Source organism: Penicillium pulvis (assembly GCF_028828015.1).
Source record: "Penicillium pulvis strain IBT 33274 chromosome Unknown scaffold_8_segment0_segment0, whole genome shotgun sequence".
In the NCBI taxonomy this organism is placed as follows: domain Eukaryota; kingdom Fungi; phylum Ascomycota; class Eurotiomycetes; order Eurotiales; family Aspergillaceae; genus Penicillium; species Penicillium pulvis.
In genome coordinates this window covers 2,701,591-2,725,587 of record NW_026643080.1, presented here as the reverse complement: position 1 = coordinate 2,725,587, position 23,997 = coordinate 2,701,591, and the positions used below count along the sequence as shown (strand labels likewise).

Sequence of the window (23,997 nt, the reverse complement as noted above, 5' to 3'; positions counted from 1 at the left end):
GCAAGGCCAAAGAAGAACTGAGATAGCCTATCACTCATTCATAAAATGCAACCAATGCGAATCCGCACTACCCGTAGGAGTTTTCATTTCCGTGCCAACCATAGTAGAAGAATTGCCCTGAGCATCCGGTTCAAAACAGGGAAGCGCAGTAAACTCCCCAAGCTCCTGTGGGAAATTCGAGACAAAATGATCGAAACCAAAATGGGCCAGCTGTGAAAGCGGTTGATGAGATAGGGAGAAGTTCTCCGGAGAAACACCGGAATCAGGGATATCAGCATTCAAAATTTCATGGCCCTGTCCGCCAATCACCGGATCGGACCCATTGTTGCTGTTTGGTAAAGCAGTAGTGGAGGGTGTGATGGGCATGCCTGAGATGACGGCATCAATGCCCAGGGGAGCTGGTGTGTGAGAGGGCATGCCTTGCGGGAGACCAATACCATCACCGACATGAGGATTCTTTTGCTCCCAGGATGATGCCGTAGTAGGCGAGACAGGCCCTGTCTTCCACAGCATCTCCCAATTTTTGAAACGATCATAGGCAGATTCGAGGCTGCCGCCATTGCTTTGCGCTTGCTGGGACTCGCTCCACATCTCAAGGCGGCGGATTGCACGTTCGAGTGCTTCGATAACGCTGACGGCTGAGCGGGCAGAGCCAACTCCCATTGACATAATCTTGATCAAGGATACACCTTGCTCCAAAGCTGCTCCAAGGCGTTCGGTGCGTTTTGTAAGCCCTTGAGCCAAGATGACCAATAGTGCTGCACGGCATGAGCTGAACTCAGTGAACGACGCGCGAGCAAGACCAGTCTCATCGCGAAGGAGACGGCACAAATCGATGATCTCCAAGGCTGCTTCTACACAATCAGTGACAAGGGTAGTTCGAATCTTGGAAATTCCAGAAGGGCCCTTGAATGCTTGAAAGTTAGGTGTTTGCAGAGCCTTGATATTACTGAACAGGAATGGACGTCCAATGAAGATCCGAGTCAAACAGTAATCGAGCTTCAGGTGTACATTTGACCGGAATAGTGGACCCGCTGGATTAAGGTCTCGACAGCTGGTTTCCTCAGGTAATGTGGACCACCACTCGATGAGATGTTTGCGAATGTTGAGCAATCGCTCTAAGCAATCTTGTTGTTGACCCTTTGGGCATGTTCGTAGAGAGGTAATTTCATTTGAGACTTGGCCAAGCTTCAAAGTCAAAGTAATCAATGTCACCATGTTGGTGTGGTTTGACTGTTGTGTTGCTGGCATCAACCCGGGAAAATCGACAGGGAATGGGGCATCAACATCTGCATCTGCCAAGGATGCAGGTCTGCCATGTAGAATGCTAATGCGTCTGTATGCTCGTTAGGATATGAGCCTGGAGGGTAGAAGGGATTGTGACTGACTTTTCAATGGTGTAAGCTGTCCAGAAAACTCGATTGCGGGTTTCAATCATCCGGGATGAGAGCCCTTCTCCATGATACCTTCGATGCATTCCATTTTGAATGGCCAACTTTAGAGCTAGACCAAAATATGTGTAACACAACCCAGAAGTATCCAGTGGCAGCAGATAGGTTCCAATTAAGAGGCAAGCTTGCACACTCCGCACGGATGCCGTAGCGATTATATCTGGTAGCAATTTTGACGCAAACTGATAGAATGTGAGGCCAACCTCATCTTCTGAGAAGTGGTGGTCTTGATTGGCTGCGGAATCTATAGGCAAGCAATTGACTGGAGTGGGCGACTCCATATGGGCAAATTGCGTGCCAACAGCAAGTACCATCAAAATTGCGCAGACAGCACCGGCGTCGTCGGATGACAAGCTGGAGGGATTGGTATAGCAAATATTCAGCTTTTGGCAAAGCCAATCCTCCTCAACATAGAAGTTATTGGTCTGTGCATATTTGAAGAATATTTGCACCAAGAACTCAGCGACATAGCGGGGAGGAAGACAGGTGATAGAAGATGATACTAAAGATGACCCTGATTGAAGCTGGGTGGCCCGCCATCGATCTTCAAATGGTTCAACTTCAGATGAAGCCTGTACCACATTGTTAGTGGCTTGCTGTTTATATTGCGATCGATCAAATTTGAGCTTACATCTGGTGCCGCCGTCTTCATCCATTCGTCGATCTTCTTCCGAATCTTCATAGAGAAATTTAGATATGAAAATTCGCCAGAGTATTCTGCCACCGGGGTAAGCAAGTGCTAAGCCATAATTTTTTTTTTTTAAAAAAGGAAACTTACGAGCAGTATTATTGGGAAGTGCCTTGATTGTGAAATCTTCTTCATCAATGGCCAAATCTTCCAGCTCATTGGCATCCACCTTTGTTGAAAGCACATCCGACTCCGACTCCCGGTGTTTGCTCTTGAGGTCCTCGGCAGCTTTACGGAGCGATTGGATATCGAATGTGAGACCCGGCGCATAGTATGAAAGAATCCGCTCCATGTAGCGGACACGTTCTGCCTCGACGAGCTCATGGTGGCTACCTGAGGCGGCACGGTCAAGTAGCCTATTCTCGGAGTCTGATGTTAGTACATGGCCCTTTCAGGAGCGTATTGACACACCGCCAGAACTTACGAAACAGATGTTGATCGGCTCTTTTCAACCGGATCAATGTGAGTAAAATTGCATTGTCGGCGGTAGCGAAGGCATCGACGACACGGTACGCCTCCTTCGCATTTCTCTTTCACTCTGCGACAGCCGTCACACCTGTAAAAGCCCGGATAAGTCAGCGGTTTTAGGTTCTCGGTCCATTCTGAATTGCCATTCTGGATCTGCATACGCTCTGACAGCTCGTTTGCGATTCTCTTCAGCCACCCGTTGGCGCTTCTGCTGCGGCGCGGGAGTCGAGGTCGAGTCGTTCATGACAGGCGGTGTCAACTAGGTCGACGTCGGCCGGGCATCGTCTGCGGAGAACCTGGCGGAGAAAACGGAGATGGATCACGGATCAAAGCCGGAGATCTAGAGCCACCTGAGTGGTTATGGAGAAGTGACTCAATTCGAGAAATAAAGTTATGGGGAAGAGAGAAAGAGGAAAGTCGGGAAAGGGAATGGGTGGCACTTATCGGTCTGATAACGATTCCCACGGTTTGCGGCCCCGCATCCTGGCAGACTTTGCCCAGGGTCACTGATCCCGGCTGAATGCCGGTCTACTTAACATCAATTATTGGAGGTTTCGAGCAATCTACACTATCAAGACTACCACATATAAACTTATAGTTCTATGGGATTCCTCTAACGATCACAATGATCACCACAATTCATGTAAAATCAGACTAACTTTCTTAGCATCGCGTGTGATCCACATGTACGACGAACCAAGTTCGGATAATGCATGCATGACTAGCACGAAAGTGGCCTATTTTAAACTTGTCGCAAACCAACAACCCCAGATAACTCATGTAGACAAGACAAACTTAAAATCCATCGACACTTGTTCCGAAACCCTGCTCGCTTCCAATCTCAAGCAGCTTCCTCCCAACCACGAGATCCATCAGCCCCATTCCTACACACTTAAAGATAACATTGCAGCCATTTGGAATCTCAATATCGCCTGATAAGCCCTGTTTCTCTAGCATATCCCCCATCTCCACCAATTGGCTTTCCGTCATCTGGGCCGTAATCAGTTCACCCGACTCCTCTAAACAAGCTGATTTGGAATCAACATAGACCTTGCCCCCACCAGAGAGCAAAGTCTCAGTATCAATTTCATGCATATGAGGCTTATACGATCCAATGAGAGAAATGAAGCGTTGTTTAGGAGCAGACTGCAGCGCCTCAAACTTGAAGTTCGGCTCTGAAGACGGTGTACAGCTGAAGATGGCATCAGCAGCCTGCAGCTCACTCAAAAGCCTCCCATCATAGTCCGCTGCACCCTCCTTAGCAAAAGTGCCAATAGAAACATTAGGATAACGCTCCCGCAATTCGCTCAGAACATCGCGCTCCATCTCATCGAGTCGTTGACGACCCCGGTTAATGAAAGTCACCCGTCGGATCAAGTCCGGGTAAAGCAGTAGTGCAAGTCGGGCATGCCACTCAGCTTGACGACCAGACCCCATCACAAGAATGTTCTCTTTGTGGAGCTTACTACATCTCACGAAGAGTGTCATGGATGCAAGGGCTGTGCGGAATGCTGTTACCTCTGCGGCAGCAAGAAGACCCTGTAGTCGTCCTTCAGGTGAGAATATGTTGATTGTCCCTTGGATACCACTGTTGCCGACCGTGACAACTTTCACGGCGGACGTGGTGGTATCCGAGACCGGCATGAAAATACATGAATTGTTCGCTTTTGTTGTAAAGACAGTCCGCAATGGCTGGTGGATCAGTTTCTCGGATTCAGGAACTGTTGGCTTAGATTCAGCACTGTACCCCATAAGTGCGGAGCCTAGGACACCGATAAAGGCGTGGCATTGTTTCTGTGTCAAGCTGCGGAAAATGCGCGAAACGTCCGGTTCTGAGAGGATATGCATTGTTTGAAATTGATGAATTGTGATGAAAGTATTTGATGTAGACGTTAATGATTATTTTGAGTAGTTGTTGGAGTAAGGAAGAAAGCCAACAAGATACGGTGAGGGGTCGAAAAGTGGATAGGATCCCTGATGAATACGTACGGCCTAATTTACTTTTCCACAACTGGAAAGACATTCCGGATACTTTTATTTGCAAATCCAAATTATCAAGATAAGACTTGTCTATTTTAGCAACCACCTTTATGAACAAGAAGCATGACTCATTAAACGCTAACGCCCATCATAAATGCATCCCAGCCTGCGCAGAGGCAGTGAACAAAATCCTGGGGCCAAAGGGCATAAAAAAGGAAAGGAAAAGGAAAAGCTAAGCAGATGGCCCGCTAATCAAGAAAGAATGAGAATGGAACCATGCAAAAAGGAAGCGAAGGGTATCTCTATTTGCTGCCTCCAATCATCCGGCGCTTCAATTCACCGAACATTGCCACCTGGGAGTCTTTGGTACGTCCGACAGCCTCAGTGTTCTCGATGGCACGGCGCAAAAGGAAACCCATGCACTCCTTGACAGATCCCCAAGTCAAAAGCTTGAAAACGTTGGGGGCCGCCATGGGCGTGGCACCGACACTGGCCTCGGCACTCTCAAAGCCCTGAAGAAGCTCAAGGCTCACCTCATCAGCCATACCCTGAAGCTGTGCGTAGCTTAGATCAACACCGTAGTCTTCTCCATGGGCAGCCTGCTGCACACGAATGGCGTGGGCCTTGCGAACAGATTCACGGTTGTGGGTGGCAATGATCACGTTGACAGGTGGCAGCTGAACAGATGGGTCCTGGGAGGGAGACTGCAGCATGGAGTTGTACTTGCGGGTCAGAAGAGCCTCAACGATCTCATCGTAGCACTGATCAGTCTCTTCCTTCTTAGCCCAGATCAGGTGGCGAGGCTCAGTCTTCATGTAAGCACCGCGGACCAGCTTGACACCCAGAGTGTATCCCTCGCTGCGAGCGGTCTCAAGGTGACGGGCCAGAGTGGAAGGTGTTGAACGGAGGTAGCCTTGGTAGGTACCATAGAAGATGGCGCGGCCAGGGGTCTGCGAGTTACAGTACTTCTGGTACTTCATGATCCACGCCTCAATACCGGGCTGGACAGCCTGCTCCTCGGCATCAACGAGCAAACGAACACCACGGGAGATCGCCAAATCGCACACTTTCAGGATAGAAGCGTCCATGAATTCAGATGGCGCGGCTTCCTTCTGGAGGAGGCGAAGGGCATCGGTACCCATACCGGTGAATCTAATAAATCATGTTAAAATAAAGCCGACAAGAAGATCGACAAGCGGAAACCTACTTCAGAGCAACAAAGTCTCCCGGCTGAGCCATATCGACTGTGCGCATGGTACCATCAAACCACATTTGAATCTCAGCAAGAGCAGCCTTCTCGTCATACGCAGCGTCTTCGTTTTCTCCAACCAAGACTTCCCGAGCATAACCAAGCAACACTCCTCGACATCCGAGACCCTTGATATTTTCAATAGATTTCTGAACCTCGACTTTGCTTTCTCCAGCGTTGAATTGCTTGTAAATAGTGTGCTTCACCAAGAAGTTCAGCAGTGGGTTCTTGGAAACATCCCACAGCGCAGAGCGAGGGTTTGCCAACAATGATAGAGTGTAGATGCAAGGCTTGAGCAAAAGTGGAGAGGATGACACTGATAGCACCAACAGCGAGCGCAGGACAGATGATAAGGGAAGTTTGGCAAGTGGCGCATTCAACGCCTTGCGAGGAGTTGGCGGTGATAGTGGCTGCCAGACATTGTTTGCAGTTGCGGCAACAGACGACTTGACGTTACCAGTACCGCTCACCAGACGAGTGTTGGCGCGGTTGATGGTGGCCTGCCCGCGGGGCACGCGCACAGCCCGAGCAGCTTTCATTGATATGGCGATTGTCGCGAACTGTAAGATTATCGGATGGATAGGTGATGGAAAAGAAGACAGGAGGGAGGCAGAGCTAGGTTTTAGAAGTGAGGTCCTGCTTTGTTTCGGGAAAGTGAATATTGGAACCAAGGTTTAAAGCAGACAGCTCTAGAGATAAAGATTACTAGATAGACATAGAAATAAATTATGTACATTGGCAAGAGCCGGTGGCAAGCGCCTGCGACCGGTACGGTGTCCAGTAACATGACCAACCGGCATTTTGCAGCCGTTCGTTTCTCGGTGTGGAAATTATAGTCTCGTGATCAAAGAATAGTTTCCATGATTCATGGAATCGTGAACATTGCAGGCCATCCCGGTCTAAATAACCCCACCGGAATCCCGATATTATTGAGATCCGGCCTGCCTTTTGATTGGGGTAAGTTTTGGTTGATTATTGCCACTGTAATACAGCATTGCTTGAACTCTAACCTGCATGAACACATCATGTGGCCCTCAGATCCATGTAGAGATGGCCACCAATACTGTTCAATTGTTGGAGTAACTCGATACGGGCCGGTTGATGCTGGGGTGGGGCTGCACGGGCCACTGAGCATAGATTGACCGGGCCGGTCAATCGCCTGCAGAAGCGTCACGTGTCTCCGGCTACTAACGGTCACGCCTCTGTTTTAACCTTTCTAGCCTGGTTTTTCAGGTCCAAATATTGGGTTCCTGATCGAGTTTCTGTTACTTCATAGAAATTGCCCATGCATTATAAACCCCGTCTTCACGTTGAGGCTACCCCGTATCCCCAGATAGATCCACAGGAATCCCCAGATGGCAATTGACACCCCTCCTTTCGCTAAGACCCTAATGGGGCTAAGCACTTCTGCCACCTAAACACTTTAAATATTGTCACACGGCCTTACACAAGATAAGGTACCCAGGTACCGAATTAGAGTTAGTCGCTGGAATCATTCCTATTTGACATGAGATAACCTCATCGAATCCTCCATACTGGACCGATAGGAGGTCCTCCGGGACCGAGATTAGGCATTTAGAGGGCCGATAAGAACCGTGTGACTCCACACCGGCCCGACTTTCTGGAACCTTGAGTCAGCCTCAACACAAATGCGTGATTCTTACCATGGCACCTAGCCAATTGAGTTCTTGGAGGCTTTTTCAATCGGTAGAGATTTCCAATTTCCCCGCGAGTCAACAAGAAAAGTCGAAACTTTCTTTTTTTTGCCCGGTTGTCTTATCTTTTTTCCCATGTGTATGTAAATTAGACGCCTCGTGGCTTATTTTCTGAACTCTATCCCTCTGAAATATAAGCCTGGATTATCTGTCCTTGAGTATCTTTGTGTATTAAAACACTGATATCCTGGTTGAACCCCTTTTTCTTCTTTTTTCCATCTTTCTCATTGTAAAATCTGTCTCTCCTACCTGTTGAATCATCATGGATCCATCACCCAAGGGGATGGAAGAGGGCAAGGTCCCGCTGGACTTCTATGAGGAACCAAAGGCTCTCCAAGGCGAGGTGGAAGGATTTGACAGTGGTGAAACACATCGCGGACTGAGCTCGCGTCATATTCAATTCCTTGCTTTAGGTGGTTGTATTGGCACAGGCTTGTTCGTTGGAAGTGGATCGACATTATCGACGGTTGGACCAGGTAAGTGACGAATGCGCACATAAGTATCTACAAACCAAGGCATGATCTAACATGAAAATATTAGCACCCCTACTCATGGGATACATTGTCATGTCAAGTGTTGTCTACTTCGTCATGAACATGCTGGGTGAAATGACAACTTATCTGCCTGTGCGCGGTGTCTCGGTGCCGTACCTGATCAACCGGTTCACTGAGCCAAGTCTAGGATTTGCTGTTGGTATGTTCTAATCTCCAATTTATACTTCGTGACAAGTACTGACTTATTTTTCTAGGATATAACTATTGGTGATTGATTATTTCCCAAACAATGTGTGGATGAAGCTAACAAGTCCTGGCAGGTACTCATTCTCCATGTTGATAGCGTCGGAAGTCACAGCAGCGGGACTTGTCATAGAATATTGGCAAATCGATGTTAGTGTTGGTGTATGGATCGCAATCATCCTCTTGGGTGAGTCAATTGTTCATTCCGGAATCACTGTTTCTCATCCAAAGGTATAAGCTAACAATAATCCCTATCACACAGTCATCCTCCTTCTAAACATTGTCGCCGTTTCCTGGTACGGTGAAGCTGAGTTTTGGTTTGCATCATTGAAAATCATCGCCATTATTGGCCTCATTATCCTTGGCGTCGTTCTTTTCTTCGGTGGTGGCCCTAACCATGACCGACTTGGATTCAGATACTGGCAGAATCCAGGTGCATTCAAGGAGCCATACTTGGTATCGAATGTGAGCACTGGCCGTTTTCTGGCATTCTGGACCGCTCTTATCAAGTCTGGATTTTCCTTTATCTTCTCCCCCGAATTGATCACCACTGCCGCGGGCGAGGCTGTCGCACCACGTCGCAACATCCCTAAGGCCACCAATCGCTTCATCTACCGTCTGTTTGCCTTTTACGTCCTCGGAAGCCTGGTGATTGGAGTGACAGTTGCATACAACGATAAGAGCCTCCTTCAGGGAGTCGCCAGTGGTTCATCGGGTGCTGGCGCCAGTCCATTTGTGATTGGCATCCAGAATGCTGGAATCAGTGGCCTCAATCATGTCATCAACGCGGCCATCCTGATTTCTGCTTGGTCTTCCGGCAATTCCTGGGTCTATGCAGGCTCACGAACTCTCTACTCACTTGCCTGCCAAGGCCAAGCGCCCCAGTTTTTCACTCGCTGCAGCAAGAATGGTGTGCCTTACGCTGCGGTGCTGGTGACCTGGTCTATTGGACTCCTCGCCTTTTTGAACCTATCTAGCTCAGGATCTGATGTGTTTTATTGGTTCACCAACATCACTACGGTCGGAGGCTTCATTTCTTGGGTTCTTGTTGGCATAGCCTATCTGGTTAGTGATCTTGTCTCCCCTCTCTTCCCAACCTGACTGCTAACACTTTTCGTATAGCGCTTCCGCCGGGCTCTTGATTGCCATGGAATGCTCGAGTCACGGCCATTTAAGACGCCATTCCAACCCTATGGCACTTACTATGCCTTAGTGGTTGTGTCCTTGTTGGCAATCACCAACGGGTACACTATTTTCTTCCCAGGTTCCTTTACGGCTTCCGGTTTCCTGGTGTCTTACATTGTTTTCGTCATATTTTTCGCTTTGTACTTCGGGCATAAGCTCTGGTACCGGACTCCCTGGATGGTTCCGGCTGCCGATGTTGATATCTTCTCTGGTAAAGAGGAGATTGATCGGATGTGTGAGCTAGATGTGGAGAAGCAACCTCGCAATTGGTTGGAGCGTGTCTGGTGGTGGATTGCATAGGTAATTCTTTTCTATACCTACTAGAGTTTATACAATATACATGCGTGGCAGTCTTTATGTATCATTCTTGGACAGGACTTGAACATTTCCAGCAGGAGCGCATTGAGTAAACCCCACAGAATTAGTTGATTACCCTCGAAAAAACTATCGCCTATTTTTGTCATAAGGATTTCATCTCCTTTCAAATTTTCTTCAACCTCTCCCGCCCTATCCACTATCGGATAAATTAAGTCTATGCAGCAGCAGCGGGCTGTAAAAATAGACGTTCCCGCTTCATCGACAGACCAAGCAGTAGAGTCAAGGCACCAGCAACAATAACGAGGATGTATGTCGTGCTCATAGCGTCCACAATAGCCGATTCAACCTTGACTTTCTCCACGGCGGACAAAGATGAGAGAAGGGTCGATGTACCCGAGATCACAGCCTCGACTTCCTCAATGGATATATTTGGCAGAAGGTGGGTAATGCTCCTCTGCGACTCATTTAAGAAAACGCTGTTGGCGATAGCCAAAGCGATAGTAGTGCCAACAACCTGGGCACAGGTGATGAATCCCGATGCACTAGCCACCATATCAAGGGAGACAGAAGCTTGAGCAACCGAGAACGAAGCTTGGAGATACATTCCAGTGCCAAAGCCGGTAATGATGCCGTATCCGTAGATATGGGCAGCGCTTGTATCAACACCAACGGTATAGAAAAGGGCGCCACCGATAAGCACGAGAGCGCCTCCAATGGTGTACCACGGCATATATAAACCATATGCAGACATAACGCCGCCATTGACACAGATCATGAAGATGCAAGGAATGATGAAAGGCAGTAGCCGAACACCGGCGTCAAGCGCACCATCGCCCCGGGTGAACTGGAAGAAGAGTGGAACAAAGTAGACGGGGACGAAACAAGCTGTACCGGCTGCGGATGTGCAGGCAAAGAGGATAAGCATCGTTCGCGACTTGAAAAACTCTAAAGGCACAATCCGTCGGGTAACGGTGGTACCAATAGTGAAGGCCTGCTGGAGCCCAAGCAAAATGAACAGCACACCTGAGCAGACGAACAAGCCGATGATGTTCCCGCTCCCCCAGGCCCAGGTCAAGCCACCAAATGAGATAGCCATGACACCAGACAAGAAAGCACCAAGGTTGAGAATGCTTCCCAGCCAATCGATCTCTCGGACTCGGGCAGCGAGAGGAGCTCCCTTCCGGGGATCGATATTGGGGATGAGAAAGAGGTAGACCGGTGCACAGGCCGCTCCAATCAACAAGTTGATGTAAAAAGCCCAGCGCCAGCCAACAGAGCTTTGGCTGAAACCTCCTCCCACAATTGGGCCGAGGACCATGCCGAGACCCCAAGTCATACCGGTGCTGGCTACATACATTGGCCGCTCTTGTAGTGTGGTGGTGGCTGCCAAAAGTGTGATGACACCACAGTATAGTCCAGATCCACCGATACCACAAAGCACGCGACCAACAATGAGGGCATCCATATTAGGTGCCGAGCCGCAAACCGCAGATCCGATCTCGAAGATTGCGACGCTGATGATGTAGGTCCATTTCGTGTTAAATTGGAAGAAGATTTTCCCCCCAAAGAAGCACAGTGGCGGAAGCACTCATAACTAGCCCAACACTGATCCATGATAGCTTATTGACAGCTTCAAAGTCTCGGACGATATCAGCCTGGATGTTTGCAGTGATGGTGTTGTCCAGTGCGAAGAGGAAGGTCGAGCTCAGGATCGCCAACACGACAGCAATCCATTTCCATCCCTGAATGTCGCGCGGAGGAGACTCGGCTGGATTTTCACCAGCTGTGATATCGACGCTGTTGAGTGTTTTCTCGATGTCGCTCGAGGATATGTCACTATGGTTCTCCATTGGTGGTGGTTGCGATGGAACCAGGGCCGATAGAAAACAAATTTTGGGATGAGAACTCGAAGACTTTTTCGAGCAAGAGTTTTAAATGGCATAAGCGAGTCTCCGCACAGAGAACCAGGCTTTCCTTCAGGTTGAACATTACCAAGCAAAGGGAATATTACCAATTGTCGGCGTAACCCGTCATAATCGGTCACCGAAAAAGGTGTGCTATATTCCCGAGCCCGCGCTTATCGGGCCTACTCAAATTTGTTTTCGGGTACTAACGGTGCAACTTATACAAATCCAGCCGGTGAAGGAGTCCGACGAAGACCCTACCACCCAGGGGACGGGACGATCTCGCGGGTAGATCTCGCGGGTAGATCTCCCGGGGAGATATTTAAGCCGCCTTCGGAACCCGAAGCAATGTGGGGTCCATGCACGGACTCCCTGCTACTTGTGCTTTAATGTCCGAGTCGGGAGAACTCAGATTTCCCGAATAGACTTATTTAACACGTAAGTTAATTTGTTTACTTTCATCACTCGATCCCTTGTTATCCCCCGTTTACTCCTTAAATCCTACAAAAATGGCTCGCAGACCAGCTCGATGCTACCGGTATTGCAAGAACAAGGTTAGTGCTCACTCTGGCTGACGCTTCGGCAATAAAGCATCGCATTAAAACAGTTAATTCTCAGCCGTACCCAAAATCACGCTTCAACCGTGGTGTCCCAGATGGCAAAATCCGTATCTTTGATCTAGGACGAAAGAAAGCATCTGTGGACGACTTCCCGTGCGCCGTGCACTTGGTGTCCAATGAATACGAACAGCTGAGCTCGGAAGCTCTAGAAGCTGCACGTATCTGTGCCAACAAGTGAGTCAACTTGGGTTTTAAATTTACTCTCATACCATGGCTAAACTCATTTCTTCTCAAAAGATACCTCGTCAAGATTGCGGGCAAAGAGACATTCCACATGCGCGTCCGAGTTCACCCTCACCATGTAATCCGAATCAACAAGATGCTGAGTGTTGCTGGTGCGGATCGTTTACAAACCGGAATGCGGGGCGCATTCGGTAAGCCAGCGGGGAAAGTGGCTCGAGTAAACGTGGGCCAGATTCTACTTTCCGTGCGAACTGTCGATCGCCATCGAGCGACTGCAGTGGAGGCGCTACGTCGCTCGATGTATAAGTTCCCCGGTCGGCAAAAGGTTATCGTTAGCAAACTATGGGGCTTCACTCCTTTACCACGAGCTGAGTATATACGGTTGAAGGAAGCAGGCCTGTTGCGGAATGATGGTTCATATGTCCAGTTCTGTCGGCGGAAAGGAGAGCTGGCGGAAAATATGAAGGCTTTCCCACAGGCATATAATTCCGCTGTGGAGGTGCGTGTATGAGGAAAATTGTATATCATTCATCTTATATCAATATGAATTTTGTTTGTGGATAGAATGTGGCATACAAATCAATGGCAGCCGCCTGCCGTTCCATATTGTCCTCTTCGTTCATTCGGACGATTGCCTCAGTTCAAACCCAATGGGTTCGTAGAAAATCCCTACAAGAGCCAAGGTGCACATATCGACCAGGTACATATTGCCATATGTAGGTTTTCGTTTGCCTATTGGGCACACCTATGGCACAGGCCACCTTATCTGCCAGGTATGCAAGAATAAATTCTGGTAGATAGATACAACTCTAATTTACTGAAAGCAATACTTGCTATTTGGCATGCGAGAACTTCAAAACATGTTCGGGAGCAAAGTCTGTGTATTCTACCTAGTATAAATAGACATATTGTGCCCTCATTTCATAATCGAAAACTAGATTGACCAAAATCCACCAAGAGTCTACTGGTCAACGACTATAGTAGCATCATCAGCCACCTCGGCCTCAATAAGACTTTCGGTACCAATCTCGAACTTCCAAATCTTCACCAGCTTCAGCCCAGCCAAGGGAAGCAAGTGCCGCCATTTGTGCTCAGTGCGTTCTTCAGCAGCCACGACAGTCATCATGAGCAGATCCATTGAGGTCCCCAGACGATGGGCCTTTTCATCCGGAATCACAATCTCATTAATCAGTAGTTTGCTGTAACCACGCTTCATTGACACCGCAACTGCGCGAAGAATTTCGACGCATGCCGCGTCGGGCCAGCCATGGAGGACCGAATGGAAGTAGTATGCACGTGCGCCTGGCTTTCATATTAGCGTTCTTTCTCCCTGTCAGAGCACCGTAGTCATAAATCAGACTATACCTTTGATTGGATTCTCCTTGAAGAAATCATGGCCCGTTGCCTCGAGCCCCTCAGGAAGCTGACCAGCCTGCTCAACTACAGAAGGCAGATCCTGCAGGATCATTCGCCCGGGGAGATCGCCGTACCGCTTCTGGAACAAGATCAAGTCGTGACCCTTACCACCGCCAACATCGACCAGCAAAACGGCGTCTTTTTCTGTGTTGGCGCCCTTACCAAGAATGTCACGGACGGGGAAATGCCCCTCATCCAGCCAGCGAGGCCGATCGGTCGCATACAAACCCATGAAGTTATTGAACTCCTGTGCCTGCTTGGGATGCTTGGCAAGGTACTCGAAAAAAGTCAACTTGGTATGATGACCAAGTTGGAAGGGGGTGCTGGTGATGTTGGAGGGGTTGGCGTACTTGGTCTCTGCCAGGAACTGGGGAGTAGCCGTGAATGACGGAAGCATAATATCGTGACTGTAAGTTTTGATTAATACCGATTTTAATACATTTCAAGCGAGAAAGACTAAAGGCAGTCTCACCAGAAGAAGAAGCCATCGCGATGGCTGAGGTTCAGCAACGAAGTCGACAACGATGTATGCTCATAAGTGCCGGGGATGGTTTCGCGGATCAGATCGCTAGCCGCCATATTCTTAAGAATACGACCTAGAAGAGTCTCATCGGCTCCAACTTTGCCAGCGAGCTGCTTCACCGTCTTGGGTGCGTTGCCTTCTTGTGCCAACACATCGAAAAGGTTGAGGTTGACGGCAATCCGGACTGACATATAGAGTATAGGCTTGAATTGTATTTTAGCGCGAGAGGTGCAGTTCAAGGGCTTAGCAACCTTACCTGGATGACGATTAGGCGGTAGATTGACTCCATAGGGGTTTCCAGCTCTGAGCACAAGCTCTGCGCAAGGTCAAACAGCTGGCGTCGCTCATCGGCGACGTCCACGTCCAGAGATTGGCTTTTGCTCACGAGTGCTTGGAGCCGACTCTGGACTCGCGATGAAAAGTCACCGAGGGTTTCCATTCTGTTTTGATATTTGTATGTAGACGGATTGGTATGTGAATAAGACAGCTTGATATCTTCACTGGAGCTTATCCTTCTTTTGCGGAATGGTCGTTGGTATTTAACATCCCCCGCTTCCTTCTTCCCGATGAGTCTGTTAGCGCTCATCAATATGTTTGATGAGGGGGTCATACTGGAGGTAAGCCCCGTATCTTCCTTCAGTGGTTGTAGATGCCCGGGTAAGAGGCCTAACGTAATATTCCGAACGAATCCCGGACATCTATGCCCCCGAGCCACCAAGCCATGTTCATGTATCAGCAATACAATCGGCATAGGGCGAGATCTTGTGGGAACGAACTCCGCAGTCGCCATCCTTCGTTTCTAGGCGTGCAGCTCAAACCCGAGGATTCGGATTCCGACATGCGTCCTAGACCCGTTCTCGTTTCCTTTTTGCACATTACCCCACCAATCTATTTCAATGCGAAACAATAAGCTCGTAAGTGGGAAGGTTTCATGAAGCTGTCCAATCCCGGATCGGGGAACTCTATTACCACTGGCCAAGGCTTTACCTTTGCCAAGTGGTACCAGCCCGAACGGATCAGTGTCAGCCGCACATGCCCAGCCTTTTGTTGTCTGAGTAGTGTTATGTACTAACTGATCACACGTCTCTTCTGCTGACAGCTTATGTATGCAGGGCTGAATGGGCAGCTCCGATTGAATACATGATGTTACCTAAGCTCCCCAGATAGGTGCGCCCGAAGCCCCAGGATTCGTAATTCATGCGTTTGAGATAAGCCTGCAGAAGCATCTTCTAGGGCGATATGTGGCAGCCTGTGAGGAGACTAAATTTTCTAGGCCGGAGTTCTAGACGGAGCCTTGTCAAGACGGAGCCTTGCTCATCTTGATCCGGCTTCTTGGGATATCGTGGTGTTACATTAGCGCTCTGTGACTGAGCGTCGCGACCGTTGGGGGCTAAGAGTCCGCCAACATAGGTATGGCAATGGACCAACATGAGCACTTGGTTATATCGGCGCTTCTGCTCCTCGACTATTCAACCAAATTAAAAAGGGGTATCGAACTAGGAGAAAGCAAAGCAAAAACCCCAAGAGAAAGTAGCCGAGGTTTGCAAAGCTAGGGCCAGGAAACTGCAGGAACTACACGTGAAGAAGTGCTAGACTCCTCGTCCAATAGAATCTTCTAAGTCAAAGTGCCTTCATTCGGTTTAGATCCGGAAAAACTAAATGGCCTTAAAATATTACACGCCACTGACTTGTCCGAGGGTTGTTTTCTTTTTTGTTTCCACGTTAGAATCGCGTAAGATAAAGAAAGTCGGACGCTTTGACCAGAATATTAATTAAATAACCACCCCCGCCACCTCCCCGCCGCATTTGCCTATCTCACCGATACTTGAAATCACGCTTCCGCTTTCAGTTTGTCAAGGATACAAGACGGAATTACGGTGCACGGTGTATCGTTCAACATTCCACCTTGCCAATGTCTCGCATGAAAGATCATCTGCAGACAAACAGTGCAAATCAGAATCAGGACCACAATCAAATGTCCAGCAATAGATCCCAGCCGCGGCTCGAGTTCCGAGCCTCGTGCGACCCCTGTGCAGCATCCAAGGTACGATGTACAAAAGAGCAGCATGGATGTTCACGCTGTGTTCAAAACGGCCTGAAATGTGTGTATGGCCGATCGCGACGAAAGGGTAAACCACCTTCCAACAAATTCAGCTTCACGCAATCAACTTCTAGAGACTCTCGATTGTCTCCTCCGACTTCCGTTTCTCCGCAAGGCCGTCCTGTGGCTTCAACTCCGTCGTCATCATGGGCTGCCGGTCAACACCCCAGTCAAAACCAGTCCAACTACAACTACAACTGCACCTGGTCTCGGTCGCCTATGTTCCCAACGGATAGCTACCAGGATCAAGCACTCAATAATACTATGACAACAGAGTGGGACAGAAGGACACCAAACAGCTTTACACCTCATCAATCGCTACCAGATGACAACTCTGCCCCACAGCTGCCATCAAACTCAGGATATATGTCATGGCATAATCTTTCGGGCGCAGATATCATGGTAGCCGATAGTGGCGACTTCGGCTCCCTCCCGATGAAGATTTCTCCGGAGGAGCACGGTAATTCAAGTTATGATGACTTGGCGGACGAGGACGACGAGAGAGATGAAGAGCTAGAGGAGCTTGAGGACGTGAACGAAGATCAGCATGAACCATGCATTACAGTGGCATGCCGGCTTCTTTCTTCTTTGTCCCAATTCGTGCATTGGGACTGTAGGAATGGACACATAACCAACGATGGCGGTGCATCCGATTCTCGTCGCAAATCACCCACTCTAGGAGAAGAAGCCCCTCCAAGTGACATTGTTTTTCGCATGACTCAATCAGCCACGGATAATGTGTCTCGATTGCTGAATTGTACGGGAAGTGCCTGCGCCCAGGATACATCCACGCTTCTAGTTCTAAGCGCGGTCCTTTCCAAAATCCTCACTTGGTATCAGGCCCTGTATCATTCCGAGATTGGCAGGCAGCTCCCATCAGTCCCCCGGACACAACCGGGCACTAACCCCACTCGTCCGCCAGCCAAATCCCACATTTCGAGCAGTAGCCGGACTGGAAATCAGGTTAAGCTGTCGCAACAGGTCGGAGGGACGGCAGATTCATTGTATGCCGTTCCATTGACTATCCCGTTGAGCATTGGGAATTTTAGTATCCCGCGCGCCACAGAAAGAAAGATGAAGGCTCAGCTGTTGTTGTGCCAACTGCAATCTCTATTCCCGGTATGCCAGGACCTTGATAGACGGGCCCAGGGTGCTGAGGGTATGCGGGGAGGGAAGAAAATGTGGGAAGGGTCCAACGGACAGCTTTTGGAGCAGGTGGCCGAGTTGCAACGTATCTTGACAGTGATATGTACGCAGGCCCCGACGAAATAGAACATTTAAGCAACCCAATTGATGTATTACCATACAGTTGTATACGATGAGCTGGACGATAGAGATCGGAGCAAAACAGAATACGTATAAATCATTTGTTGCTAGCCAAAGCATTCAACAGTTCCTATATTCAAGCGACTCGTCCATTGTGACGCAGCAAGTCAATCCAACGAAGAAAAAGGTCCATTCACGAGAACAACTAAGTTGGAGAGTCGAGAGAACGGCGGAGAGCAAAGTGAAAGGTAAACAAGGAAAGGAAGCGCATCGTTAATCGACGCCAGTCCCGATTAGGCCATCACTTCTATTGAGGCCTTAGCAACCAGCCAGACAGGCAGCCAAGTTCGTATCATCCACCAGTAAATCCATTAAACCATCCCCAAAATGTCTTCTGATCTTCTATTAAGTCATGACTCACACCTGACGATGCTTAAGCCGAACATCAAAATCAACACTGACAATGTTACCCCAGGTGATTTTCATGTCTTCATCGGGTCTCTCCAAAGTGAACTGTTATCAGGAGTTAGTCAGCCGGTCCAACTGAATACGAAAGCTCGGGTGATGTATTTCTCACCTCATAATCCCTGAAAAGTGTGGCCGCGACCTTATAAACCTCAAAAAGCCCAATTTCCCTTCCAAGACACAGTCTCTCCTCAAACCCAAACGGACAAAGCAAACGCTCCATCTCCGCCCGCTGCGCAGGACTCGCCTCAAGCCAGCGCTCTGGTCGGTAAACCTCAACATCATCACCGTAGGTGGGCTTGTGGCGATGGATTACCCAAGTCGAGCAGCTTACGATCGTTCCCTCAGGAACGACACTACCGTCGATGATGGCACCGCCGGCGGGCACTACTCGTTCCATATTGAAGCCGGTGGAAGAATGCAATCGAAATGTTTCTTTGATACAGGCGTCTAGGTAGGGGAGCTTGGTTGAGACTAATTCCCAGGAAGGGATGTTGTACCGACCAGCGGAAGTAGGTGATATTGGAGGTGGGATCACGGAGTCGAGTTCGCCGCGGAGAGTGGTGAGAATTGAGATGGGGGCTTTTATGACTTGATATATGAGGACTGCGATTGCAGTTCGGCTGTTTTATTGATTAGGACAGGATTGAAGGGACGATGTCAGTGGGGTTGGCTTACACAGCCTCAGATGCAGGAACGACCACCATCAGACCCAAGTCGACTACTTCATCCTTGGAAACGACGTCTGGGTTTTGCTGATGGGCCTTAAGAAACTGATCAAGCAGGTCATGATGCTGGTCCATCTTTGCCGGCTCGGCAAGTTGTTCCTCGATCCGGTGAACCGGCAGATACTTCTTTGCGAATGCCATGGGTGGCGCGATCAAGCCAAAGTACACGGCCAGGGGATTTTTATCAAATAAGAGCTGGCCGAGGGGCGCCTGTGCAAGCTGTATCGAAAATGTAATCAGCTGAAATGTTAAGGGTCAAGCTGGAATGAGATGGGATGCATACCCGATTCAAGTGTGTTGATCCCACCCGGACATTTTGAATAATTCCATCCAAATCCTTTTGCTTGTCGAGGAAGCCATAGGGCTGACTGAAAGCCACGACACCACCGGCATCAAAAGTGAAATATTGCAAATTGAGAGGCAAGTCCACGGCTGTGGATTTTTTGGTCGCGGCGGCATCGAGATTTCTCAACAATTTTGCAATCAACTGATCAATCTCCTGCTCTTTTGGGGCGAGGTTGGCTATCTTGAATCCAGGCCCCACGAGATTTCGGTACCGGGCATGCCAGTGGATGTCGCGCGTGGAGAAGATGTTCTCTTTCTTGGGACCTTTGCCGTGGGCCTCGAAGGCTACATACCAGTTGGACTATCTCATTCCCGACTATTATTCATTGTGACTTGCCAAAATTAGTGAAGTACTGGATACTGCTCACCTTAGCCATATTCTTCTCTGCTGGGTATATATCCGCAATGGCTGCAGGGGAGGCGAATGACAGAGATTTGGGTCCAAGACGAACTACATCTCCATACTGGTTGTGCAGGGCGACGTATGACGGGCGCTTATTTCCATTGATGTAGGCATCGCGAACACGCCAGATATTGGTCATGGAAGCGAACGCGGGACCCGGGAACTGCAGAAGGCCGTTGTTGTACCGGTTGTTGAAGAGAGTGAAGGCCACATAGCTCAATATTGCGACTCCGGCTGTCCAAAGCGATGGCGATCGCAGCATAAAAAGGAAGAAAGCAGTAGATGCTAGAGTGGAATACATTTTGGGTCTGTTGCTCTTTTGAAGAATGAACTATGTGCCTGTGTGCTGAGAGTTGATATCCTCCTTCGTGTAGAGAGCAATGAACCTTTCCAGCGTACCTAAATATATAAAAGCATAATAAAGCTGACACAACAAAATATACTCCAGGGATAAGCATCGTGCCATAGGCCCATTGGACGACCCCGGGAGGGTGCTGTCGGAGTCCGATCTGCGTGTCATCGGGGTAAGATAATCGCGTACCGAACGCCTGCAAATGACAGACTTAGAACATATGAGTCGTTGACCACTTCGATTAATGTAATTACTACCGAGCAATAGCCGACCGCATATAATTGTATAGTGTATCATCTCTCTGTCTGTAAAAACACCTTTTCAAACCAATTTTTCTGTCATTCTGAAGGCGCCAAAATGGAACCTGATTCACAAAGAGACCTGCGTCAACCAATTTCCATTCTGGAGCGGTTAGGGACAGAGATCGGAATTGTAGCAGTGCAACTCAGCGATCACATTCGACAACATGACTACCATCCGCCATCTTTCGATATCGACACTCCTATTCAGGTGCTCCCTTCCACTGCCAGTCAAGAGGCCCATGAACTCCGACGCAAACTGAAACGGGATGCATTGGCCTTGTTTCGCCTTGCTAGCGGTCCAAGCGAATATACTGCTCATGTGTCCATGAATGTGAGTCGACGGAATTCGTTACCCCATTACTCCGGGTGACAATATCAGGATGGGATCATTTGACTTAACATGCCACAGCATCAATATACCGTCTGTCTCCGCTACCTCAGCCAGTTTCAGATATTCAGTCTAGTTCCACGGGAAGGATCAATCTCCATTTCTGACCTAGCTGCGACCGCCCAGGTTCCCTTACCTCAACTCAACACCGTTCTTCGGATGGCAGCCACGGGTGGTCTTTTCGAATTCCATTCCTCAGATGCCATCGGGCACTCGGCAGCTTCTTTGCTTCACTCCAATAGCCCTCAATTTACTGCATGGAATAATTGCGTATCGCAATATGTGTTCAATGCAAGCGCTCAGCTTCCAGCAGCGACGCAGTTATGGGGCGACAGTTGTGATCCCACCCACAGCCCATTCAATCTTGCGTTTAACTCGACATTGCCGTTCGGGAAGTTTTTAGCCAGCAATCCCTCCATTGCACAAGTTATGGGTCAGTTTGTTCAGGCCACCGAAATGGTGGACTCTAATGATGTCCGGCACCTTGTGACAGGGTATGAATGGGGAACTTTGAAAGAGGCCATTCTTGTTGATGTAAGCACAGCCTGATGTTTGATTTCCGGAGAAGCTTGTGCAATCAAATCAAACAACAGCTAATAGTCAGTAGGTGGCGAGTGCAAGCCTTGCTCCTATTCTTGCGCTAGCGAAAATATTTCCATCTCTATCATTTGTAATACAGCCACAAGAGAAGGCAGTGACGCAGATCAATTCCATTTATACATCCCTGGATGACGAGCTCCGATCGCGAATCACTATCATCCAAACTCAAGCAGATCCGAGAGCAGGCGGTACACCGATGGAAGAAGAAAAATCAGGCTCAGAAAGAACCCATTCTGGTCCTAAAATCTTTCTGCTTCGACATGCTCTCCACAATCTGCCTGATTACGTATGCCAATCTATTCTGAAGAATCTCTCATACGCATTGCATGCTCAAAAGCCTCATGGTCGGATCCTGATCATGGATATGGTTCTTCCCGAGTACGGTGAGCTAGATCCTTACGAAGAAGCCATGTTGCAAACTAGACAGATGATTCAACTGGAACTTGCCAATGGTCGAGGACGGAGTATGATGCATTGGAAGAGTTTGGTCAGTCAGGTAGAGAGTGAGATGGGTCAATTGGTAGTGCGAAAGGTTTCGAGGCCGCCGGGTAGCGATCTGTCCATTCTGGAGATCGAGCTGGAAGCCTGATTTGGATGTTCTCAATGATTTCTAGTATCAGAGTTCTACTTGCTATTGTATTTATTCGATGCGGATGCTGGGATCTATATGTCTGTGTTTTTCTAATTTAAAGACCGTGTTTTTAACTGCAATAACGCCATGGTTTTCAATCTTGAATGGAATTCAAAAACGAAAAAAAATGCTATTGCGATAAAGTCTTCAGCTCTTCGCTGACTAGGCATTTCTCTGCATCTCATGTTGGTGGAAATGGCTGGCATCATGTGAGTTATCTCGGAATCCGACCGGGGTTGCATAAATTCGGGGTGGCAGGTGTATTGGTTGGATCCGCAAGTTCCCCGCGAAGCTTGCCATCTATAAATCGCCCACCTCCAGGAAATTATCTGTCAGAGTTTCATACAGTTGATTTGGCTTGGAAATATCTATTCGTAGATATAGGGTCAAAGCTCTATTCGACATGTCTTCCACCACCCCCACTCGTCAGCTCCTTTGCATCACTATGCTGGGGTACAAGAAACCAGGACTCACTGAGGAAGAACTCTGCGATTTCCAAGTCAGTCAGCATTCTCAGTTGGTTTCTGGGTTGATGGAGAAGCATGGAGTTGTGCGTTACAGCATTGTATGATTGATGTCTTCCTTTGTTCATCGACTTTGAAAAGAATGCATAGCTGAATAGCAAGTTCAGACCCATAACGCCGCGAAGCCCATGGACCTGCTCCCCCGTCTGTTCGACCCCAACTATGTCGAATATTCGGATCACGACTTTGTGGTTCAAATCATCATCCCAAATCTTGAGTCTTTCCTCGCGCTAAAAGATGATCCGATCTACAAGGAGCGTGTTGCCATGGATCACCTGAAATTCGCGGATCGCACTGATCGCGCACGTCGTACCCGGTATGAAGCCCACATGCAAGAAATGATTTTACTCGTCTGATAATTTAATCTCACAGTATGAGCCTCGGATACGTACACGAAATCATTAGCGATGGCAAAGTGGTTTACGTGCATGACGTGAATGCGGTGCATTGCCGGGTCAACAACCAACTCTTGGACTCCAATGGCACATTTGCAAGTGGTTAGAGGTCGATCCATAGAATCAGGTATCCGATCAGATCTGGGTATAGGAAACAGTGTGCATTAACTATGGGAGCTAAATCAAGAAACATTGCCATTTATACCTAGAATCCAACAAGCCTAGCAAAAGTTAAGATCAAACCCAGCCCGCTCCATGCTTGTTATGTCATATGAATTCGACCTATGTTCAGAATCTAGAATAATTTGAAGAGGTAATTAGAGTCTCTCCTAGAAAGTAAACAGTAAGACGTGCCAAGAAAGAATGCAAAGTTCATGAAAAGAGGTATTTGGTCGTGAAACCCTTGGAATGTAAGGTATTAAATACTGGCTCTCCTAATCATTCTACTTAGGCTATTGTGGATACTGCTTTCTATTATCACAAAGCATTTATGAGCTTACTATAACATAGGCCTAAGGAGCCACTATCTTGTCAGCCAGTGAAGCTCGGCGGGCGTAATCGAGAAAGTCCACAAGGTTGACTCAGATATATGCCTAACCATTGTCACAAAGCGAAAAATATAAAATATTATTGCTGAGAGTTAGTAAATACATATAAAACTCGCTAATGCAAGGCGCTTAAGTGCATAAATTTCCGAGCCCTGATGGACGCCCTATTTATTCGGTGCCCGATTTAGCGGCATTTTGACACAGCCTCAATCCTTCGGGTCAGCAATAAGATTCTCGTAATATTGTCGCTGGTACAACAGCATCGTTGGGTATAAAGCGGGTAAGCAACGAGTAAACATAAGCCCGAGCGCAAACAATGAGAGTTCAGGGCAAGAAAATGGTATCTGGAGCCTTGGAAATTAGAAATGTTTAAATGCATTTATCCCGAGAATGCTTTCTGAATGGCTGTCTCTGGTTCTTGTTCGGAATCCGATCTTCGAGCCGGGAATTTGTAGATAGGAGAAAAAGGAATCAGACATCAGAGCTGAATCTCTCCAAGCATTCGTGCATTT

The 23,997-nt window shown here is 48.4% G+C and overlaps 11 protein-coding genes across 11 annotated transcripts; 5 read left to right on the top strand and 6 right to left on the bottom strand.

The window, feature by feature from the left end:
- Window positions 1-30: 30 nt before the first annotated feature.
- Window positions 31-2,851, bottom strand: N7503_010429 (Zn(II)2Cys6 transcription factor; the record flags this gene model as incomplete). Its single annotated transcript, XM_057069975.1, has 6 exons — window positions 31-1,336; window positions 1,389-2,023; window positions 2,083-2,168; window positions 2,230-2,495; window positions 2,564-2,695; window positions 2,769-2,851. The coding sequence occupies 6 exons, from the start codon at window positions 2,849-2,851 to the stop codon at window positions 31-33; spliced, it is 2,508 nt and encodes an 835-aa protein (XP_056916586.1).
- A 551-nt stretch (window positions 2,852-3,402) lies between these two features.
- On the bottom strand, window positions 3,403-4,455 carry N7503_010428 (putative proline utilization protein PrnX; the record flags this gene model as incomplete). Its single annotated transcript, XM_057069974.1, has 1 exon — window positions 3,403-4,455. One exon carries the CDS (start codon window positions 4,453-4,455, stop codon window positions 3,403-3,405), a length of 1,053 nt encoding a protein of 350 aa, XP_056916585.1.
- A 434-nt stretch (window positions 4,456-4,889) lies between these two features.
- N7503_010427 (proline dehydrogenase family protein) lies at window positions 4,890-6,375 on the bottom strand (the record flags this gene model as incomplete). The annotated part of the gene is made up of 2 exons (XM_057069973.1): window positions 4,890-5,739; window positions 5,795-6,375. 2 exons carry the CDS (start codon window positions 6,373-6,375, stop codon window positions 4,890-4,892), a joined length of 1,431 nt encoding a protein of 476 aa, XP_056916584.1.
- A 1,404-nt stretch (window positions 6,376-7,779) lies between these two features.
- Window positions 7,780-9,777, top strand: N7503_010426 (uncharacterized protein). The gene is made up of 6 exons (XM_057069972.1): window positions 7,780-8,027; window positions 8,092-8,244; window positions 8,300-8,312; window positions 8,366-8,475; window positions 8,551-9,353; window positions 9,411-9,777. Exons 1-6 carry the CDS (start codon window positions 7,814-7,816, stop codon window positions 9,771-9,773), a joined length of 1,656 nt encoding a protein of 551 aa, XP_056916583.1. The 5' UTR covers window positions 7,780-7,813; the 3' UTR covers window positions 9,774-9,777.
- A 228-nt stretch (window positions 9,778-10,005) lies between these two features.
- Window positions 10,006-11,641, bottom strand: N7503_010425 (putative MFS drug efflux transporter; the record flags this gene model as incomplete). The annotated part of the gene is made up of 2 exons (XM_057069971.1): window positions 10,006-11,305; window positions 11,391-11,641. The coding sequence occupies 2 exons, from the start codon at window positions 11,639-11,641 to the stop codon at window positions 10,006-10,008; spliced, it is 1,551 nt and encodes a 516-aa protein (XP_056916582.1).
- A 563-nt stretch (window positions 11,642-12,204) lies between these two features.
- Window positions 12,205-13,009, top strand: N7503_010424 (60S ribosomal protein uL16; the record flags this gene model as incomplete). Its single annotated transcript, XM_057069970.1, has 3 exons — window positions 12,205-12,249; window positions 12,314-12,489; window positions 12,553-13,009. The coding sequence occupies 3 exons, from the start codon at window positions 12,205-12,207 to the stop codon at window positions 13,007-13,009; spliced, it is 678 nt and encodes a 225-aa protein (XP_056916581.1).
- Window positions 13,010-13,459: 450 nt separating this feature from the next.
- On the bottom strand, window positions 13,460-14,876 carry N7503_010423 (O-methyltransferase; the record flags this gene model as incomplete). Its single annotated transcript, XM_057069969.1, has 4 exons — window positions 13,460-13,800; window positions 13,864-14,321; window positions 14,387-14,640; window positions 14,694-14,876. The coding sequence occupies 4 exons, from the start codon at window positions 14,874-14,876 to the stop codon at window positions 13,460-13,462; spliced, it is 1,236 nt and encodes a 411-aa protein (XP_056916580.1).
- A 1,473-nt stretch (window positions 14,877-16,349) lies between these two features.
- On the top strand, window positions 16,350-17,810 carry N7503_010422 (Zn(II)2Cys6 transcription factor; the record flags this gene model as incomplete). The annotated part of the gene is made up of 1 exon (XM_057069968.1): window positions 16,350-17,810. One exon carries the CDS (start codon window positions 16,350-16,352, stop codon window positions 17,808-17,810), a length of 1,461 nt encoding a protein of 486 aa, XP_056916579.1.
- A 411-nt stretch (window positions 17,811-18,221) lies between these two features.
- Window positions 18,222-20,046, bottom strand: N7503_010421 (cytochrome P450; the record flags this gene model as incomplete). Its single annotated transcript, XM_057069967.1, has 5 exons — window positions 18,222-18,317; window positions 18,382-18,892; window positions 18,948-19,216; window positions 19,281-19,643; window positions 19,711-20,046. 5 exons carry the CDS (start codon window positions 20,044-20,046, stop codon window positions 18,222-18,224), a joined length of 1,575 nt encoding a protein of 524 aa, XP_056916578.1.
- Window positions 20,047-20,454: 408 nt separating this feature from the next.
- On the top strand, window positions 20,455-21,976 carry N7503_010420 (O-methyltransferase; the record flags this gene model as incomplete). Its single annotated transcript, XM_057069966.1, has 3 exons — window positions 20,455-20,730; window positions 20,809-21,321; window positions 21,395-21,976. The coding sequence occupies 3 exons, from the start codon at window positions 20,455-20,457 to the stop codon at window positions 21,974-21,976; spliced, it is 1,371 nt and encodes a 456-aa protein (XP_056916577.1).
- A 445-nt stretch (window positions 21,977-22,421) lies between these two features.
- On the top strand, window positions 22,422-23,044 carry N7503_010419 (EthD domain-containing protein; the record flags this gene model as incomplete). The annotated part of the gene is made up of 3 exons (XM_057069965.1): window positions 22,422-22,583; window positions 22,650-22,858; window positions 22,915-23,044. The coding sequence occupies 3 exons, from the start codon at window positions 22,422-22,424 to the stop codon at window positions 23,042-23,044; spliced, it is 501 nt and encodes a 166-aa protein (XP_056916576.1).
- Between the last annotated feature and the right edge of the window lie 953 nt (window positions 23,045-23,997).

Excerpts from the sequence above, each read along its gene's own strand:
- N7503_010426 (XM_057069972.1), top strand. The coding sequence starts at position 7,814 with ATGGATCCATCACCCAAGGGGATGGAAGAGGGCAAGGTCCCGCTGGAC. Across the intron at positions 8,476-8,550 it reads GATCGCAATCATCCTCTTGG|TCATCCTCCTTCTAAACATT; the intron begins GTGAGTCAATTG and ends CCTATCACACAG. Across the intron at positions 9,354-9,410 it reads TTGTTGGCATAGCCTATCTG|CGCTTCCGCCGGGCTCTTGA; the intron begins GTTAGTGATCTT and ends CTTTTCGTATAG.